Consider the following 22,487-nt stretch of genomic DNA (forward strand, 5'->3'; position numbering starts at 1 on the left):
TTTTATCTTTTATCTAATTTTCTAAAATTTTACCTTTTACCTTTTATCTAATTTTCTAAAATTTCTAAATTTCTTCTAACTTAATCTGGTGGAAGATAAGATTATAAATCTAAAAAGGAATGTGTCTAAGTTTAGTGGGTAATTCCCCACATATTCCACTTCAAAGCTTCTCAAGGGTTTGCAGTTACAGTTTTTTATTTTAAAAGTAAGATAGGTTCTAAGAAATTTGTTAGAAGTGTTTTAAAAACAACTTGGGTAATTTAAGTCTTTTTGCAGAAAGATTGACAGGAAATGGCTAATTATATCATTGTATTTAATGTTTTTACTAATGAATCAAAATTAAGGTATTATTTAGGCATATTGGCCTAGGCTTATATTATCATTGGGTCCCCAATATCCTTAGTCCTAACTGGATTTCTAGTGTTAGTAGGCAGTCAGGAAATATCTACCTAATGAACACTGCTTGAAATTCTATTTTTATAGGGGTGTTATCATCCAGTAAATTATCTGAGAAAAACTTAGGTTAGCACTTCTTATGTAAGAATACCAGTGCAACTTGTAAATAAGTTTTATTTAAAGTATAGAAGAGGAAAAAACCACAGTAGCTAAAAAGTATAGGATATTCTATTTTGGAATGTAATGTCAGAGACAAAAAGAATACCAAAATAAATTTTTAAATTACGTGCTATTTAAGTCATTAAAATAAAAGCTGACTTTTCAAGCCATGCTATTTTAACCGTAGATAGTGAAACTCTTTTTGGCTCCTTGGTTAACTGTTCTTTCTTTGGAGACTGTGTCTGACTTCTCTCAGACTGCCCATCACCCTTGTTGAATACAACTTCCCTATGTTTGGTTTGATCTATCTATTACCCAGGCTTTTCCATTTCTTCACAATTTACATCTCAGTGATTTTCTTCTGATTTAGTCACTTTGACTTAGGCAACTTATCTCTGGCTACTATTCCTACTTTAAAGTTTTAAATGCAGACACATTGCTTTCTAACCACGACTGCCATTTCTTAAAAACTTGTAAGACATTTCATCCAGACATTTCATCCACTTCTCTGCCATCCAGTGAACGAGACTCTGCCGTCTTCAACCATATCTGGGTCTTAATAGCTCTAGGGGCATGTGGTTCTTTTCACTGGGCTTATGATTTCAGCCTAGGTGGCTCTTTTTTTTTTCCCTGAACTTTCTAAGTTCTCTAGAGTTCTTAGTTTTTTAAGGTAGAAGTTGATATCATTGATTTGTGACTTCTTTTCTGATTAGTAATGTAGTACAATAAATTTTTCTTAAGTGTACTTTAGCCACATCCCTCAAATCTCAGTTACTGTGTTTTCATCTTCATTCTGTTTGAAATACTTAAGTTTTTCCCTTTTGATTTTTTTCTTTTATTCATGGGTTATTTACTACTATATTACTAAGTTTCCAAACATTGGAGGATTTTCCCAGGTATCTTTTCCTTAATATTTAATTTAATTCATTGTGATCAGAGAATATACTTTATATGACTTTGATTTATAAATGTGCTGTATGCACTTGGAAAAAATTGTTTTTTCCTGTTTTTGGTAGAGTGTTATATAAATGTCAGCTAGGTCAGGTTGTTTTGTGTTGCTGTAGTGTTCCATATTCTTACTGATTTTCTGTCTGCTGGTGTTCTGTAAGTGTTGCTGGTTGAACTGGGGAGACCCTGGACCCTGGGGCCTCAACCCAGCCAGACAAAGGAGTTACTGAAGGTTCTTGGCCTTGTAATACGAATGAATTCAAGGATAGACATGCAGCACAATGGATGAGCAACACGAGCAGGAAAGTTTACTGGGTGAAAAATAGAGATGAGAGCCCCTGAGCTCAAATGAGAGAGCAGGAGAGAGAGTCTGAGAGAGGCAGAGACAGAGTTGCATGCCCAGGGGTTTGGGTTTCTATCTTGTATTGATAGTTGTTAACTAGGGGGTAGAATAATTACTTGGAGTGGGGATTTCTTGGGAGCAGGATTTCATGCTTTTTCTTCCTTATTTGGTCAGGGATTTTTGGCCTCCTTTGTCAGCCACCTTGGGCTCTCTGGTTTGCTGTAGCTTCATGTGGCTTTGTTTTGGATTGCTGCCATCACAGGCCTCTGACTTGCCCAGTAGCTGGCCATGACTTCTTTGCCCACTTCCAGATACCTGTTAGAACCTAACTAACTGCCTACTCTGGCGTAAGTGTTTTCAAGATATCTTTACCTCTACTGAATGTTTTTTTCTACTTGTTGAATTATTTACTCAGAGCAGAGTCCTAAATTCTCCATGTATAATTGCAGATTTTTACCTTATTTTTATTATCTACTCTTGTCAGTTTTTAAAAAATGCATTTTGGACTCTTTTTTTTTTTTTGAGGTGCATATACATTTAAGATTGTTATAGATTCTTTTTAATCTCTAGTAATATTTCTTGTTCTTAAGTCTTCTTTGTCTCATATTCATATAGGCTAGCCACTTCAGCTTTCTTTTCATTAGCATTAGGATTTTTTTTTTAAGATTTTATTTATTTATTTATTTTTTATTTATTTGACAGAGAGAGAGATCACCAGTAGGCAGAGAGGCAGGCAGAGAGAGGGGGAAACAGGCTTCCTGCTGAACAGAGAGCCCGATGCGGGGCTTGATCCCAGGACCCTGAGATCATGACCTGAGCCAAAAGCAGCGGCTTAGCCCACTGAGCCACCCGGGTGCCCCTATTTATTTATTTGACAGACAGAGATCACAAGTAGGCAGAGAGGCAGGCAGAGAGAGAGGGAGAAGCAGGCTCCCTGCCGAGCAGAGATCCCAATGTGGAGCCCGATCCCAGGACCCTGAGATCATGACCTGAGCCAAAGACAGAGGCTTAACCCACTGAGCCACCCAGGTGCCCCAGTTAGGAATTTTTTAAAAAGATTTTATTTTTTTATTTGACAGAGAGAGAGGGAACACAAGCAGGGGGAGTGGGAGAGGGATAAGCAGACTTTCCTCTGAGCATGGAGCCCAATGTGGGGCTCTATCCTAGGACCCCGAGATCATAACCTGAGCCAAAGGCAGACACTTAACAATTGAGTCACTCAGGAACCCCTAGGATTTTTTTTTTTTTTAATATTTTGTTTATTTATTTGAGAGAGAGTACAAGCAGGGGGAGTGGAAGGCAGAGAGAGAGGGAGACTGGGAGCCCGATGTGCGACTCGATCCCAGCATCTTGGCATCATAATCTGAGCCAAAGGCAAATGCTTAACCGACTGAGCCACTCAGGTGCCCCAGTGTTAGGATTTAATACCTTTTCTGTCCTTGTACATTTAACTTTCTATCTTCCATCCAGCTTTATTGAGGTATAATTAACCTATAACATTGTGTAAATTTAATCTGTCCTTCTACTTTTAATTTAATCTTTATGTACAAAGCGGATTCATTTTGGGCAGGATAGAGTTAGTTGGTTCTTGAATTTTTTTTTTCCAGTCTGACAATTTCTGCCTGTTAAGTGGGGGTGCTTACACCATTTGAATTTAATGTAATTATTACTATGGTTTGATATGGATTTACCATCTTACTACCTTTTTTCTATTTGCCTATGTGTTCTCATTTCCTCTTTTTCATCCATCATTTGGATTACTTGAGAATGTTTGGATTTCATTATAGCTCCACTTTAGGCTTATTAGGTATACGTTTTTGTTTTATATTTTAGGATTTAGTCTAAATCCTAAATCTAACCTTTCACTGTTTACCTTTAGATAATATATCACTTGATTAGTTGGGGTAAGAACCATACAACAATATCACTCCATTTCCTGTCATATATTTGCTTCTAAACATGTTAAAACCACACAGTTCATTTTGATATTTTTGCTTGTAATTATCTTTTAAAGAAATGAAGAACATATATTTTATGTTTTAGTTTTCAACCATTTCTTTTTCTGTTTTTTGGGTTTTTTTTGTTGTTTTTTGTTTTTTAACCAATTATCTTTTATTAGATATTAATTCTCAAGTAGGATATGAAAGGATTCAGGGTGCTAGGCAAAAGTGATGTCAAGAATGCAGAATGTGCCTCCACACTGGGCCCTCTTCAGTGGTGCACCATATCCTGATGATGCCCCCTTTTTTTCACATTGATATCCTATTCTAGGACCAGTAGTAACCTCTTTGAAACACTCCACCAGTGCCATTAGGAGTGGAATTCTGCATCAGTATCAAACCTGGCAGCTCTCCTAGTTTGATATCCATAAGCTTCTTCTCCTTTATTGGTACAGATGATGCCATCTGGAGTCCTGGGTGTCTATTATATCTAGTTTTCAGCCATTTCTGATGTTCTTTATATTTTTTGTTTAGATACAGGTTTTTGTTGTTTGTATCATATTTCTTCTACCAGAAAACTTTCTTTTAAAATCTTTGTTACAGCCTGGTGGAAATTCATTTTATCAGATTTGTCTGTTGGAAAATTTTTTTTATTGTGTCCCCGTTTTTTTAGAAGATATTTTCACTTGCTAAAGATTTTTGGGTTTATAGTTTTTCTATTAGTACTTTGAAGCTGGTATTCTATTATCTCCTGGCTTATATAATTCATGACAAAGAATCTGCTGTCATTCTTATTTTTGTACCTCTGCATGTAAGTTTTTTTCCTTCTTACTGTGGTTTGACTGTGTACTTTTTTTCCTGAAATCCTTCTTGTTATCTAGGCTACTATTGGGATGTGTGCTTGTGCAAATGTGTGTTTAATTTTGCAGTAATCTGAGATATTATTCCTTGCAATTGTTTGTTTCCTTATCACTTTCTTTTTTAAAATCATCAGTTATACAGATGTTATATCTTTTTAATCTCTCAGCTCTTTGATTCTGTTTCTTCTCCCCTACCTTTCTTTTTTGTACTTCAGTGGGAAGAAGTGATACTCTTTTCTTCTTCAAGATTCCTTCTTCTTCAGTGATTCTTTCCTTTGCTGTGTTCAGTCTGCTGATAATCTCATTGATTATTATTCCCATTGATTAGCATTCTTTTTCTCTGATACTTTTTCTTTATATCTTACATTTCTACATGTCTCATGTCTATAGCTTTCATCTCTTTGTGCTGAAATTCCAGGTTTGTTCATATATGTTTTTCACCTTTTCCTTTAAAATGTTAAGGTTATTTTAAAGTCTTTGATAAATTGCAAAACATGAGCTGTTTCTGAGTCTTGTTCTTTTGACTGTCTTATCTACTGATTGTAGTTTTTTTTCTTGCTTTGTATATATGTGGTAATTTTTTATTGCGTGCTAGATATCTTTTTTTTTCCTGTTTGAACAACAGAGGCTGAGGTAAATATATATGTGCTTAGTAATGGGTATACCTCTTATGGTTTGTTAATAGGTCTCATTTGAAGCAATGGGTTAGTGGTTGAATCACTCTGTTCTCTATTTGAGATGGGTTTGTGTTGCTATATAGTTGTCTTTGGTGCTCTAAAGACTTCACATTCCTTCAGCACATGACTGCTGTTAATGGACTTACTGAGAGTGTGGAGCAAAGAACGCTTTCTACCAAAAGGTGAATCAATACAAAAGATGAATTCTCCCAAAGGTGGATAAGTTTATATGCCTCCTCTTCCTTTGGAGGGGCTTGGGATTCAGTCGATCCTGTTTCCTAGAGAACTCCGCTGTCTAATAGCCTTGATGAAAGTCATGCTTTTATAGATTATTTGCTTTTTTATAAATTTCAGATTAGAAGCAACATTCTCTTACCACTTTTTTGTAAGTGAAACTGGAACTTTCCCTTAAACCAGATATACATTTATTTATTTATTTATTTATTTATTTATTTAAAACCACACTTTTTAAGATAACTTTAAAAGAGGGGCATGTGTGTGGCTTAGTCTGTTAAACATCTGCCTTCGGCTCAGGTCATTATCCCAGGGTTTTGGGGGTTGAACCCCATATTTGGCTCCCTGGTCAATGGGGAGTGTCCCCCACTTCCCTGCCCTCTTCCGCCTTCTTGTGCTCTCTCTGTGTGTGTCTCAAATAAATAAATAAATGAAATCTTTTTAAAAAAAGATAACTTTAAAGGAGCTAACCACTTTCAAGATTATGGACATAAACATATAGAGTGAATGAAGGGGAAAGAACTTTTCTAATGTTATTCAATTTCTGCTTTTAACTTGGCATAACATCTATTGTGAAAGTTGCATGTGCAATTTTTTTTTTAAGATTTTATTTATTTATTTGACAGACAGAGACCACAAGTAGGCAGAGAGGCAGAGAGAGAGGGGGAAGCAGGCTCCCTGCTGAGCAGAGAGCCCGATGCGGGGCTCGATCCCAGGACCCTGAGATCATGACCTGAGCCGAAGGCAGAGGCTTAACCCACTGAGCAACCCAGGTGCCCCTGCATGTGCAATTTGAAGTATGTTGTAACTCAGGAGACAAGAGTGAAAATAATGGAAATAAGTTAAATGACTTAAATTTTGGCTCTGACTATGAAGAAACTGATATATAGAAGATGCCCATAACAAGTTTGGATAAATTTTCTCTCAAGAATTGTGAATGGGAAAAAGCAGTATTTTTAACTTAACGTATTTTACATATATGAATTGAAATATGAACAAGTAAGTCCATTAATGATAAATTATACAATATTAATACAATATTTAGATTTTATCTCTATTCCTAAAACGATTTTTTCCCCTTCAGGCATTTTACCTACCTTCATATGCCACTTTTTCAAATAGTACATGGTACAGTACATTTAAAGTCTGTAAACATTGGGGCACCTGGGTGATTCTGTTGTTCGATTGCTTTACTCTTGGTTTTGACTCTGATCATGATCTCAGGGTGTGAGAGCAAGCCCTGCATTGGGCTCTGTGCTCAGTGCAGAGTCTGCTTGTCCATCTCCTTCCCTTTCTGTTCCTCCTCTCTGCTCATGCCTTTGCACGTGTGTGTGCTGTCTCAAAAAAATAAACAAAATCTTTAATTAAAAAAAGAAAATCTATAAACCTTAAATGATCATTAGAGGACTGATATACATAAGATGTTGCAAAAATCTTCAGGCATTTATTTCAGAGTGGAAGCAGACTTTCTTTGGTTATTTTCTTATATTTAATTGAAATCAGTTTTTTTTTTTTTAAGATTTTATTTACTTTGACAGAGAGCACAGCAGGGGGAGTGGCAGGCAGAGGGAGAGGGAGAAGCAGGCTCCCCACAGAGCATGGGGAGCCCAATATGGGCTCAGTCCCAGTCCCAGGATCCCAGGATCATGACCTGAGCCAAAGACAGTCGCTTAACCACTAAGCTACCCAGGTGCCTGAAATCTGTTCTGTTTTTTAGCTATCCGACTTGAAGCTAGTTACCTAATCTCTCATAGCTTCTGTTTCCTTTTCTGACCACTTAAATAGTAATGCAAAACTCAGAAAATACATATCTTGTGAGGAATTATGTATTCTGAATGGTATATGTTAAGAACCAAATACAACAGCACTTTATTAGTACGATCATTAGTACGATAGGTGCCACTGTAAATAAGTCAAGAAAGACTTTCTTGCTATCTCTGTCTCTCTCTCTCTCAGTAAATAAAATCTTAAGAAAAGGAGGGGTTGCTCATTTGGTTAAGCATCTGCCTTCGTCTCAAGTCATGATCTCAGGGTCATGGGGTTGAGCCTCACATTGGGCTTCCTGCTCAGCAGGGAGTCTGCTTGTCCCTCTCCTCCCTGCTTGTGCTCTCTCCTGCTGTCTCTCTTGATATCTCTCAAATAAATAAATAAATAAAATCTTTGAAAAAAATATTGTCTGGAGTAATCAACAAGGAGTAAAACAAGAGTAAAAACAAGGACTGTTTATCTTTTTGACCCAAGAGGTTTCTGATTCATAAAAAGTTAGAGTAAAATAAAAAATGAAGTTGTTTTCATTTCTGCAGTAGGTAACATCATATTATTTAGAGTCTTACCAACTCTGTACTGTTACTGTGTGTGTATTTTGTATACGAGGATGATCTGTTATATGAATTTGAGACTTTTAATCTAAGAATGGATAAGCTGTGTTTATTTGCTATAGATGGTGTACCTACAATTGAGAAGGACAAATTTTTTAACCTTTGAAAAGTTTTTTCGGGGCACCTGACTGCCTCAGCTGGTAGAACATGCAGCTCTTCATCTTCGGATCATGAGTTCGAACCCCAGGTTGGGTGTGAAGCCTCCTTAAAAACAAAAATTTTTTTTTTTTTTAAGGCGATGTGGCATTTGGTTTTCATGGCATTACTTCTTAGCAGATTTTGTGCTATGAATTTAGCAGGTTATCTTTTCTTGCAAGATAGGGTATAAGAAGTATTAAGGTTATACTTTTGTCTTGCTTGAACCTTCACCCTTCATTAGTTCGTGGATAGCTGAGAAAAGTTGAAATAGAACATGAAGGTCTTAATATGTATGCTTCTCAATATAAATACAAGTTTCAAAAGTCTTTTCTGTAGGATAAATATATCACATACATGAAACAAAAGCTTTAATCTAACATTGCCTTCCACATTTCCAGCAAGAATGTAAGCTGATATTTTGACTCTTTGATGCTTAGGGTTTATTTATCCTCTCTTAAAAGGAATTTATAAGAAATCAGTGTTTTTAATTCATATGGAATTTTTTATTCTGGCAAATTGCCTTCTCAATTGGCTAGGTCATTTAAACCTCTGAGCGCATTGGAGACAAATCTATGTATCTCAGAACTGTCCTGAAATTTCGCCCATTTGGCCAGACTCTGGATAATATGGCTATAAGATTCCCAGTTTGCCAGTTCCCCACTTCCCCACTTAATTCCCCACTCAAGAATTCGTAGTGTTTTAGTAAAAGGAAAAAAACAGAACAAAAAAGAAAACTTTACGAGCACTATAGTTCTTTAAAAAAAATTGTTAAAATATACATAAAATTTACCTTTTTAGCTGTTGTTAAGCATACAGTTCAGTGGCATTAAGGATGTTCAAATTGTTGTGTAACCATCACCATTATCCATGACTGGATTTTTTTCATCTTTCCAGATGAAACTCTGTACCTGTTAAACACTAACTCCTTATTCTCCCCTTGCCCCACCTGCTCCCTAATTTCTGTCCCTATGAATTTGACTAAGGAGATTTACAGTTTTGAGGTAATTTAAATATTCAAACCTACAGTGGTTTTAAAGTTGTTAGAAATTAGGATTTCCTCTTGTTTTTCTTTGCTGAACTGTCCCCAGTTTAGAGAAATTACAGATTTTGAAGAACGAAGTAGCAGAGAAGATGAAGCCACAGTTTGGGAGGAGACTCACAGATTTTGTTGCATGTGAAATAAACTTAAAATTTTGGTTGTTGCTTTTGGAATACAAATCTCCCTGTAGATGAAGTGGTTTAAGAGGATGTGATTGTGATAGAAAAAGATGTATTATACAGAGCATATCCAAAATTTTAGATACAACGTATTTGAATCCCAGACCTATCCTGACTGTGCTATAAGTTGGTCAGACCCTGGCTCTCCAAAATCCAGAAATCAGTGTTTAGGGCTTCCATCAGTGTTTGCATGTTCAGTACTTCAAAACAGTAAAAATCTGAAAGAAGCATTTAAAACTACTTGCCCAGAGCTAATGAGAGAGCGTTGGGACTATACCTACTCTTTAGTAGACAATGACATTGAAAAAATACTGTATTTATATTTTATACTGTGTATCCCTTATAATACATTTCTGTGCTTGAAAAAATATGAGAAAAACAACTAAACAAAAAGTAGGACCAATTTTTTTTTTTTTTTAATCCTCTACTGGTGGGTTTGGGAAAGACGCAGATAATATATTTTTGGTCTGTGATCCCACGTCTGAGCTTGCTTAAGGTTACAGATTCTCAGGGGAGACATCCTGCCTCCACCCTCCATCTATCCCTCACAAGTTTCTCTGTGGTTTCCTTTTTTTTGTATGTTTTATATTTTATTCCCTATATTTATTGCTTCTCAGATCTTCTATTTTCACTTTGTTTTTGGTCTCTGTCTTCCTTTTATGCTGGCTCAGAAATGCATTTAAAAATATGTTTTTCAGGGGCATCTAGGTGGCTCCATGGGTTAAAGCCTCTGCCTTCGGCTCAGGTCATGATCTCAGGGTACTGTGATTGAGTCCCGTATCGGGCTCTCTGCTTGGCAGGGAGCCTGCTTCCCCCCTCTCTCTCTGCCTGCCTCTCTGCCTACTTTGATCTTTGTCTGTCGAATAAATAAATAAAATCTTTTAAAAAATATGTTTTTCATATTTTATCCATCATTTTGGTTGTTTTTAGTTATGACTGTTGTTCTAGATATCTAGCCTGCTGTGGGGTGACAGTCTTTATACATTAAAAAAAAAAATCTTGCAATATGTTAACCTAGATCTCTCTGTATCACCTACCTTCCCCATTTTGTGTCTCAGTTCTTAAAGCTTATATATTAAGAAATTTTTGTAAAATTTGCAAAAAATTAAAATGCTCTTTAAATGATTATTATATTTCTAAAAATATGTGTATTTATTTTATAGTTACTTGAAGGAAATTTTGCCAAAGAAGTCAGCCATGAAATGGATGGACTTATTTTTCAGCCTATTGGAGTAAGTTGTGTGCACATGCGTGCATTTGAGTGTGTTGTATGTATATAAATATGTGTCTACACATATTTACAAAGTATAAAATATATATATATAAAGTACGTTTTCTTGAGATATATTTACTTAGGATTGATTACTGCTACAATCACTGCCTATCCTTAAATAAATTGTTTATTATAAGATATTTCACTTATACTAAGTATATATAATGGTACGATGAACAGTTGTTTGCTTTTCACTTAGCTTAAGAAATAAACATTGGTCATTATTTTTCAAGGAAGTCGATCTTTTGGTATAATTAGGTTTTTAAAATAATTCTTACAAAACAAATGTTAATTTAATTTCTTTACTAGAAATCTGTCAGTAACATTACATAAATGCTTATTTCTGTAGCCCATTATACCTTTAAATATTAATATTTCTAAAATTTGTTATTGATGAGTGAAATTAAAAGAATTTTTAATATTTGAAGAAAATATAATTATTTGACTATTACAGATCAATTTTCTGAAACTCACTGAAGAACTTGCACTAACTGAATGGTCAAATCATATATTTGGAGTAAGTTACATTTTACTCCGATAGCATGGTTTCTCAGCATTAGCACCAGTGACATTATTTGCCAAATAATTCTTTGTTGTGGGCAGCTTTCCTGTGTATTATAGGGTGTTTAGCAGCATCCTTGGTCTGGACTTACTAGGTGCCAGTATTACCTCTTCCCCCAATCCCATGTTTCTGGGTTGTGACAACCAAAAATATATACATTCACTGCCTGCTTTCTGCTGGAGAGCAAAATTGCCCTCATTTGACAACCTGTGCTCTATTGCACTGTTTCTCAAAATACGGCCTGTAGACAAGGAACATTACCACCACCGAGAAAGTTATTAGAAAAGCAGCTCCTCTGGGGTAGCTGGGTGGCTCAGTTGGTTAAGTGCTTGCGTTCAGCTCAGGTCATGATCCCAATGTCTTGGGATTGAGCCCTGCATCAGGCTCTCTGCTCAATGCGGAGTCTCTTTCTCCCTCTGCCCCTCTCCCTGCTTGTGCTTTCTCTCTCTCGCTCTGTGCTCTCTTTCAAACAAATAAATAAAATCTTTTTTTTTTTTTTTTTTTTTAAAAGCAGCTCTCCCTAGACTTACTGATCAGAAACCCTAGGAATGGAGTCCAGCAACTTGAACTTGAACAAGCTCTCCACGTGACTCAAATGCATGTTCATGTATGAAAACTGCTATGTAGGAAAGAGTTGTATTTCACGTACTACACCTCATCATGTGCTGTAGTTTGTCTCATATGCTCCATTTTTCCTTCAGTAACTATCCTTAGAAATTAGGGTGTGGTCTAGCTGTGAAGTTGTAAAGAGAGACATCAGACTGGGTACCTGGAGAAAAGGGAGAGAAACTAGTATTTTTGAAGACTGTGTATAGTAGAACTTTAATATGCAAGTTTAGGTATAATGTGATATGTGATTGGCTTCTGTCTTCCTTCCAGACCCCTTTACCAAACAGGTAGAAGCTCTTCTGTAGTCAAGGGAAGAGGTGATGGAGGAGAGTTAAGAGGCTGGGGACAGAAATTGTAGAAAATATCTTCGGAAGGTAGAAGTTAGATCTTTGAGTTCCAATATTTTCTAAGCCTGACCTTCCTAGAATGAAATCAAGTCTAGAAATAACAGTAATTGCAATCAATTTTACTTTGTTAAACTCATGGTTCATATCCATGTGTATATGAGGTTTTGGTATTTGTAAGAGAAATGGCCTGACACAGGAGTCCAGGGAAGTCAGCTGGTGTATTAGTCTGTTCTGATTCGAATGACCACACTTGTTATTACAGTGGCTTTGTAACTGATAACTAATACGGCAGGTCTCTCTGTTCTTTTCTTAAATATGTGTGGATGTTTGGTCCAACACAGAAATTTCAGAAATAGTTAGTCAGGTTACTGAAAAATTCTTGTTAGGAGTTCAGTTAGAATTGCTTTGAATTTAATTTGAAGAAAATTGATGTTTTTACAGTATTAAATCATCTCAGTGAATAAGGTTTGCTCTTTTCAGGTCTTTTCTGTTCTCTAACGGAGTGTAAGTTTTTATTGTTATTGTCTAATTTCTAGATATTTAGTATTTTCCATTTTTACAGTAAATGGTGTCTTTATTTGGTACTTCTAATGTACTGCCACATTGTTGATTGATTTGTTTTGTTGATTCAAGAATCTAATAATTGCCTAATTTTACATATTGGCCAACACCTCTAGCACTGGTTTAAATATTGACTTTATTGGGTAGAGGAGAGGGAGACATTTCTTACTTTATTCTCAACTTCAAAGGGAATGTGGCTAATTTTTCTCCATTAAGTATGTTTTTGGTATATTTCTCTTAGCTTTTATCATGCTAAGAAAGTTTTGTTTCTATTCATACAAAGGTGGTTTTTTTTTTCAATCATACAAACATCCTTACATTCTAACATAAATGCTACTTAATCATGATATATGTAGTTTTTAATATTCCTTTGGATCTATGCTACCTTATTTCTTATGTTTTTTTTCCTTTTTATATATATTCAAAATAAATAAGGTAATATTATGGAAAAAATATTATTAAGTTCTAAGTAATATGTAATAATACATGCCCATGGTTTTAAAAGTCAAGATATCATGACTTCTGTTGAAAAATAGAACAATCTCTTTTTCTACTTTTCCCCATACTCGGAGTACCACTCTTAGGAGGTAATTATTTTCTGTTGTTTTAGCTGTGTGTTTTATCTCTTTTCCCTCCCTATTTCTACAAAATCTGTTTATGGTGCTCTTCCTTGGTTTTCTGTTTTATACATGATCTGCCTACTCTCTGCTGTTGAAGAACAGGATTGAGCTCTTTCACTCCTCCAACATCACCCCTTCTCCTTCTGTCATCCCATTATAATTATATGCCATTTTTGGTCAAATGAATATTCAGTATTTGTATTTCTGTGTTAACATAAATATTGTTCACATCTGAGTCAAGTTGTATAATATTTTATTTTCATAGAAAACTTTTTTCCCCTGAAGTTAGGAATTGCCTTTTATGTTTTGATTTGTTATGATTATCACTACTTCTTCCCTTAAACTTTTTAAAAGAACTGTTGAATTTTTTTTTCAATACAGTCAAATTCATCAAGTAACATACCCAGTTTGATTTCTCTTTGAAGGCCTTCCCTCTGAAGCCTTTCATTCTGTAGTCCTGCTGCATAGTTTTCTCTCCTTGGGATTTCTCTTCAGTGTCTTTATCTTGGAAATTCCCAGCTTGTGGAACAAAATAAAGATTTTATTTCTTTGTTATTCAAATGAGATAGCTTGGCCCCTTCTCACCTCTGAAGAAACGAATCACAGTGCAATGTAATACTGCAAGGATGACTTTTTTCTTCCTAGGTTTTTCCTTTTTATAATTATGCCCTGAGATTTTAAACTTATCCCATATTTGGCATCCTGATTCTAGCCACCAGATTCTAGAAAGGTGAAATTCTGATGAGTTCCTAGATTGACCATATTTTTTTTATGCATTTGCTGCCATCATTTCTACATTGGTGTTGTTGAAGATGGGATTTCTAAGTTACTCCTGTTAGTCTGATGGTAGTCTTTGAGAGTATAGAGGAGAGGGAAAAGTAGTTTCTGGATTTTGTCTTTGTCACCTTAGGCATGAGCACTTAATCTCTTTTAGTTCTTTGGGCCACACACACATATACATGCACATCACAAAACTATTCCTCTGTCATTACTGTTAAATTGGCTTGGTCAAAGTGACTTCTAGCCTTATATACAACTTTGTCTACAAGCAAATCTTTTTCATGACAGTCTAGGTCCTGGTCATGAATCTGTACGTTCCCCTTCCCTGACATGAAGTTTCTCAGATTCTTTGAGGCCAACTAATCTCATTCTGAGGCCACCAGACCAAGAGAGATGTAATGTTGTGACTGAAAAGAAGCAGCAGTTAGGGCCTTGATGAGATTTGGGTTCCTGTCCATTCTCCCTCTTTCCCCTGCTCTCCATTTCATAGGCATTATGGGGGGTGTTTTGCTTTTGTGAAGCCAAAAGAAATTTTTTTTCCTCTTTTCTCTTGAATACTTCTTACTTGATCACTAAATATTTTTAAAACTAAAACAGATCATTTAAGTGATTATTCTCAAAGCAAAAAACATCTCCCAAAATAACCTTGCTGTTTCTTATACTAGATAGTAGCTACCACCTCAAAAGGTAAATATTGGTTATGTTTTTGTCTCACAAATACTGTGGGTTTCTCCAAAGTTATTAGTACTTTCCTTTCTTATTTATCTTTATATGTCCAGTGTCTAGGATAGTGTTTGGCCCAATATGTCTTACAAAATGTTCATCAAAGAAATGAAAATATATCATTAGGTTTTACCTCTAGCCTTTCAGATTTGACTGGTTTTATATTTTGCCAATATAGGCGAACATTTTTTTTTCTTCAAGTTTTTATTTAAATTGTAGTTAATTAACATACAGTATAAATTAGTTTCAGATATAGAATTTAGTACATACAACAGGCAGTGTTCATCACATCTTAATCCCCATCATCTATTTATACTGTCCCTTGCCCACCTCCCTTCCAGTAACCCTCAGTTTGTTCTCTATAGTTTAGAGTCTGTTTTCTGGTTTCCCTTTCTCTCTCTCATTCTCTCCCCCCCAACATTCATTCATTTTGTTTCTTAAATTCCACATAGGAGTGGAATCATACAGTATTTGTCTTTCTCTGACTTATTTTGCTTAGCATAATACTTTCTAGCTCCATCCAGGTCATTGCAGATGGCAAGATTTCATTCTTTTTTTATGATTGAGCAATATTCCGTAGTATATATGTACCATATCTTCTTTATCCATTCTTCAGTGAGTGGACGCTTGAACTGTTTCCATAATTTGGCTACTGTGGATAATGCTGCTATAAACATCGGGGTGCATGTATCCCTTCAAATCAGTATTTTTGTATCCTTTGGGTAGATAACTAGTAGTGCAATTGCTGGATCGTAGAGTAATTTTCAACTTTTTGAGGGACCTCCATACTGTTTTCCAGAATGGCTGCACCAGTTTATATTCCCACCAATAGTGTAGGAGGGTTCCCGTTTCTCTGCATCCTCACCAACACCTGTTGTTTCCTGTGTTTTTAATTTTAGCCATTCTGACAGGTGTGAGGTGATATCTCACTGTAGTTTTGATTTGTATTTCCCTAATGAGTAGTGATACTGAGCATCTTTTCATGTGTCAGTTAGACATCTTTGGAAAAATGTGTAGTAATGTTTTCTGTCTATTTTTTAACTAGACTATTTATTTTTTGGGTGTAGAGTTTGATAAATTCTTTATAGATTTTGTATACTAACCATTTATCAGATATGTCATTTGCAAATATCTTCTTCCATTCTGAAGGTTGCCTTTAGTTTTGTTGATCGTTTCCTTTGCTGTGCAGAAGCTTTTTATCTTGTTGAAATCTCAGTAGTTCATTTTTGCTTTTGTTTCCCTTGCCTCAGGAGGCATATCCAGTAAGAAGTTGCTATGGCCAATGTCAAAGAGGTTACTGCCTGTGTTCTTCTCTAGGATTTTGATAGTTTCCTGTCCCACATGTCTTTAATCCATTCTTTAAAAAGGTACATATATTTGAGAGAGAGATCTCACAACCCTAAGATCATGACCTAAGCTGAAATCAGGAGTTGTATGCCCAACTGACTGAGCCATCCAGGCACCCCTGTCTTTAATCCATTTTGAATTTATTTTTGCATAGTTTTAAGAAATTGTTCCACTTTTCATTCTTCTGCATGTTGTCCCAGTTTTCCTAACACCATTTGTTGAAGTGACTGTCTTTTTTCCATTGGATATTTTTTTCTGCTTTGTCAAAGATTAGTTGACCATGTAGTTGTGGGTCCATTTCTGGGTTTTCTGTTCACTTCCATTGGTCTATGTGTCTGTTTTTGTGCCATTACCATACTGTCTTAATCACTACAACTTTGTAATATAACTTGATGCCTCCAGCTTTGCTTTTCTTCTTCAAGATTCCTTTGGCTCTTTAGGGTCTTTTGTGGTTCCATACAAATTTTAGGATTGTTTGTTCTAGCTCTGTGGAAGATGCTGGTGGTATTTTGGTAGGGCTTGCATTAAATGTATAGATTGCTTTGGGAAGTATAGACATTTTAACAATATTTGTTCTTCTAATCCATGAGCATGGAGCTTTCCCATTTCTTTGTGTCATCTTCAGTTACTTTCATAAGCGTTCTTCTCTAATTTTCGGAGTATAGGTCTTTAACCTCTTTGGTTAGGTTTATTCCTATGTACCTTGTGGTTTTTGGTGCAGTTGTAAATGAGTCGCTGTGAAACACCACATTACTGAGAAAAAGGATAAGAATCATATGATCCTCTCAGTAGATGAAATGCGTTTGACAGAGTACATCTTTGCACCATATAAATCCTCAAAGTAGGAATGGGGGAACATACCTCAACATAACAAAGACCATATATGAAAAACCCATGGCTCTACATCCTCAATGAGGAAAAATAGAGCTTTTCCTCTAAGGTCAGGAGCAAGACAAGGATGTCCACTCTCACCAGTGTTCTTTAACATAGTACTTAGAAGTCTTAGCCTCGGGAATCAGACAACAGAAAGAAATATAGGCAAACTTTTTAAACATCTATAGCTATTTTATATTTCTTGTCATACATGCATATGTATTTATGCTCAATCTTTTTTTTTTCTTTTAAGAAAAATTTCAGTGACTTTCTTTAAATTGTCACTTGTTTCCTTGCAGAATCCCAAATGTAAACACTTATTCTTCATGAAACAATAATACGAGCTTTGCTACTTGCATATTCTTCTCAGAGACTTCCTAGTGGATTAGAATTGGTCTCTGGTTAGGATAAGGCACTTAATATCTCTTTAGTTCTCCAGTTCTTCATCTGTAAAATATACAAGCTGTTATAATTTAGTTCTAAAGTTCTGTAATGATCATATGAGGATCAATGTATGTGAATGTAAATTAACACTTAAGAATTCCTTCTTCCTGCCAGTATTAGGGAAAATGTATTGGGTAAATAATTCTGAATAAGAGAGAGATTAAAAACTCTTTAATATTACTTTTCTGAAAACAACATATCTCTTAAAAGGAAATTTATACTGTTGCATTAAATAAAATAGAATTGTTATGAGGTTTATTACTAACATTATATGACTGTATTTCTATTAATTATTTCCTCTTGCCATCATATTTCAATAGAATTTTTACTTTTGCATGCTAAATTATTAAGATTACATAGTATATGGAATGGCTTTGAAAGGGTCACATTTTGTTCATCAGTGGAAATTGTCAGTTTCTTATTAGCCTTTCCGATCCTTAGGTTAGCATATATCTACAAAGACTCATTTTGTTATTAAAAATATTTCACAGGGGTGCCTGGGTGGCTCAGTGGGTTAAGCCTCTGCCTTTGACTCAGGTCATGATCTCAGGGTCCTGGGATCAAGCCCCGCACCGGGCTATCTGCTCAGCAGGGAGCCTGCTTCCCCCTCTCCCTCTGCCTACCTCACTGCCTACTTGTGATCTCTGTCTGTCTGTCAAATTAAAAAAAAAAAATCTTTAAAAAAATAAAAAAAATTTCACAACTACTTTTTATAAAAGTTTAATTGATGACACAGCACTATACTGTACTCGTTATTAATCTTTGGTTAATTCTTTTCATTTTCCATGAAATATTAATGATTTTAGTGTATTTTAGTGTTTCATTTCTAATTGTAATTTCTCATGAACATTTTCTATCTAGTTTTTTATTTCTTAAAAGTACACTTAGTCAACTCTGTCTTAATTTTTACCACAGATGCATACCTTTCACAGTATTTGTAGTGTACCCTTTAGTGGGACTTCACTATTAATAGATAGATTGGCATCTGGCTGTAAGAAGGTTGTGGTACTTAGTCACATGTCTACCCATTCTATTTAATTCTTTGGTGGGTTTTTTGGTTTGTTTTTGGTATTTCTATTGTGTTTGTGTTAAATTTTCTGAAGGGTATTTTGAATATAAAATATATTAACTCTGCCATCCAGAACGGGCTCCATTTAGCATGAATCCATTCAGGAGAGCAATTTTCTTGCTCACATGCAAAATTTCATTATAGGCAACTTTGTAGTATTGGTTATTTTTTTAATAATTTTAATTTTGCAATTTCAGTCAGATTTTTCTGTTCTTATTTATTGTGTCCTGAGTTTGGGCTACCATCACAGCAAGGGTCCTCTGTATTCCATTTTCAAATTTTTGATTTACCAAAGCCACAAGTGAGACTATGCTTGGTTTCTACACAGAGATTTGTGGCTTTTCTACCTCTTTTAAAAAATGAAAATGTAAGTTTCTGTTAGGTGAACTTGAATGACATTATTAATCGTTGTATTCATGATATTCTGCTAAAGAAAGCAGAGTTTAACATCTATTTTTCTAATAATTCATAACTTTTACGATTTCTCTTTTTTGCTTTCAAAGAAGGAATACTTAAGTTTTTTCTTTCACCTATTTCTTTGGGCTTGAAACCACAGTGCTCATCTATTTTCATCAAGTTCCTTTTCTTCAACAAATAAAATGGCCTTTTTCTGCTTGCTGTTGCATATCCAAAGGAAAGACGTTAATTTTCCTTTTCAGCGGCTCTTACGTTTTCAGTATAAAGAGGTAAGAACAGAGTTGATTACAGACAGGTGTAACTTCTAGTGGTGGGAGATGTGATTTTAGATGGTCCAGAGACAGAGCATTAAATGACATTGCATCACAAAATAAGAAATTTAGTTCCATTCCAGTTTTTATTTATTCTCTCAGTTTATAAAGAGAAAGTCTGTTTATTTCAACCAACTAAGTGTGGGCCTGGTTTTACACTATTTAAAGGCAGTATATTTACACTAACTTAGTATCCCTGATTCATTTTCATCATATCTAATTTTAAGACTACTTATTAGGGCAAGCAATACCATTTTCTATTCATGATATTAATGCTATACTATTTGGATGAATTTTCCTGATTATCTTTGGGGGCCGTTTTGCAATCTGCCACAGGTACCTAGCTTGGTGTGGTATTTCCGACTCATAGCTGTAGAGCCTAATACCCAATGTAATTTCTGATTCTGTCTTTGAGTGATTTGTGAATTACCTTCCTTTGTTAGGCTTTCTATTGAAAGCAAGTTCTGAATGAGAATTTAGGAACCTTAATCAGACCAAGAACCAATTTTTGATGTAAAATTTGCCAACATTTGTAAATTTTTCTTCTGGGGAAATCTAAAACCTTTCATGAACTCAGCTTTAATAATTAAGTGCAGGCATGGTAAGTGATGGACACTTACGGCAAATTAATGTACTATAGTATAGTAACCTGATATACCTTACAGTATATTTTATCATGTTAAAATATGTGTAAATTTTTCACCCTTTATTTTTAAATTGGGAGTTATCCAAATGTTAGAATCTGTAGTGCTTTTCTCTTTGAAGGAATTCTTTAGCCTCTTCAAAGACCAAGGCTCCAGGCTCTTTCTTGGTAGCATTTGCTTGGCTATTAGCATTCTTGGATTAGGAAAGATAATGGGGTGAGGGTCCACTATTCAGTAGGTAAGCTTTACTGAACTTTCCAGTTGTTTCCCTCTTCTGTTACACTTGAATCTTCTGGACTAGAGCTTTGGTCCTTCAGTTTTTCCACAGTGTAAGGGTATTTCCTGCCTTTTCCCTGGGGTGGAGGAGGGAACCTAGAGGTTTAAATATTCCTTATGAAGATTTTCAACCATTCTCCTTTTTTCAGTACCATGCCTCAGCTTTCCCCCACCTTGGCAACCTTCTTGGTTATCTGTTCCCTACATTATCTGATCTGATCCGTTCTGGAGAACTGTGGCTGCAGCATCAATTGTTTTCATTGATATCCTCCTCTGCAAGCACTGAGTATTCAGTGCTCTGTGCTCTACTACTAACTTCTCCATCTCCTTTCTGTCTTTCAGAAATGTATTGACATGTTGTTTTTGGCTATTGTCTTCTCTCCTGTTTCCTTTTCTGTTGATACCTCTTTTCTGTAACTCCTGCTTTAGTGAGCTTTCATATCAAAGTGGGTATAAATGCACCTGTTTAATTCACCGTGTTTATCAGAAAATCTCCCAAACTTCTCATAATGTGGTATTGCATCCCTTGGCTCCCTTGATGTGGAAATTCAAATAAGTGAAGAAAGGAACTGATCGAGTGACCGTTGTAGCAATCTGAGTGAGTCTGTATAAAGTAGAGAGGCAGTCCTGGTTGGGGTAGACAAAGTTTGGTTTTTAACCTCTAATCCATTCTCTGATACCACAGAAATAGTCCAAAGGTAAATAAATGGTGAAGGATTAAGAGGATTCCTGGTGCATCTACTTGTGAGAAAACTCTTTGGCCTACATTTGTTTGGTGCTAATTACTTAAAACTTAGCAAGAAGTTAATTCTGCTCCATTACATTAATTATAGTGGGTGAATTGGACTTGAATAAAAGGTAGAACATATTACTCCTGCTAAAAAGAAGGAAAAAGAGAAAATACTTGAATCTTGGCAAAAAACTGAAGAATAGTGATAAAGATACTGTATAAAGGTGGCGATTCTAATGAGGGCAAAACCAAACACTGGCTTAGAAGAAAGTTTGCTTACCATCTTATTTAATGTCCTGTGTTTCATTATCTATAAGAAAAAGGAAAAGCAAAGTTAATTAATAGTATCTTTAGGAAAATAAAATTTAGAGCTTTTTTTTTGTGATTATAAAGGAATGCAACAGTATCTGAATTTCTAAAGCACAGAGCAATCATTAATTATCATGAAAGCCTCAATTTAAACAAAGTAAATTGCATTTACAGAATTATAGAAAACCAGAGCTGAAAAGATAGTTCCCAGATTAGCCCAGTGGTTTCAAAACACTAATTTCCAAAGTTCTGGGTTTCTGTGAACTACCTCAGGATCACCTGGGAGGGATAGGTTACGAGGTAAGCATTGTATTTACATCATGACAGCTCTGATTTCTTCCTTTTTCATGTTATTGTAGTTTTAGATAAGATTGTATTTTTTTTTTAAAGATTTTATTTATTTATTTGACAGAGATCACAAGTAGGCAAAGAGGCAGGCAGAGAGAGAGAGAGAGAGGAGGAAGCAGGCTCCCCGCTGAGCAGAGAGCCCAATGCGGGACTTGATCCCAGGACCCTGGAATCATGACCTGAGCCGAAGGCAGAGGCTTTAACCCACTGAGCCACCCAGGCGCCCCTGATAAATTGTATTTTTAAAAGGGCTTTATCTAAGTAAATATTGTTTGAATTAGTTGCTTTTTTTGAAAAGTCACCAATGATCTTTCTTCATTGCAAAATCAAGATCATTTTTCCAACTATTTTTTTACTCAGTCATTTATTGTAGTCTGTACTTCTGTCCACTGTTTTTTAAAATACTCTCTTTCATGGTGTCTGACACCACATGCTCCTAATTTCTTCTAGTCTTATACCATTTCTTCTCCATCTCATTCAAGCTCTTTGTCTTCTACTACCCATGAAGTTTGGACTTTCTCAAGGCTTAAAATTCTGGACCTCCATTCTTTCTCATGCTCTACTCTCTCCCTAGAAATCTCATCCACACCCATGACTTCAGTTATGGCTTGTAAGTCAGACTTTTGATTTCTGTTTAAGCTCCATATTTGTTTATCTAATCGCCTACCTTGATATACTGCTTTTTAAAAATTTCTCAGAAACACTAAAGAGTCAATACATTTTAAAGCCAAACTCTATTTCTACCCCCAAACAAACAAGCAAACATACAAACTGTAAAAACCTTTCCTTTCCCAGCATTTCCTACTCCACTTATTTAAATGAGAAATCCAGATGTCATTTTTGATCCATGTCCAAGTCTTGCTCTATCTTCCTGCTTTATCATCAAAATATCTCTTGAGTTACTCCCTTTTCTCTCAGTAACCTCTAACAGCTCTAAAATAACTTAACCATTC

General features: G+C 35.5%; 1 protein-coding gene across 3 annotated transcripts in view; it reads left to right on the forward strand.

The window, feature by feature from the left end:
* The window catches only part of RNGTT (RNA guanylyltransferase and 5'-phosphatase), a 328,397-nt gene that overhangs the window by 155,114 nt on the left and 150,796 nt on the right, over nt 1-22,487 (forward strand). For all 3 annotated transcript variants that reach the window (XM_080807179.1, XM_080807180.1, XM_080807181.1), the window contains one exon: nt 10,455-10,523. In XM_080807179.1, coding sequence (XP_080663305.1) covers nt 10,455-10,523 — 69 coding nt within the window. The remainder of the gene's footprint in view (nt 1-10,454; nt 10,524-22,487) is intronic.

Source organism: Martes martes (assembly GCF_963455335.1).
Source record: "Martes martes genome assembly, chromosome: 6".
In the NCBI taxonomy this organism is placed as follows: Eukaryota; Metazoa; Chordata; class Mammalia; order Carnivora; family Mustelidae; genus Martes; species Martes martes.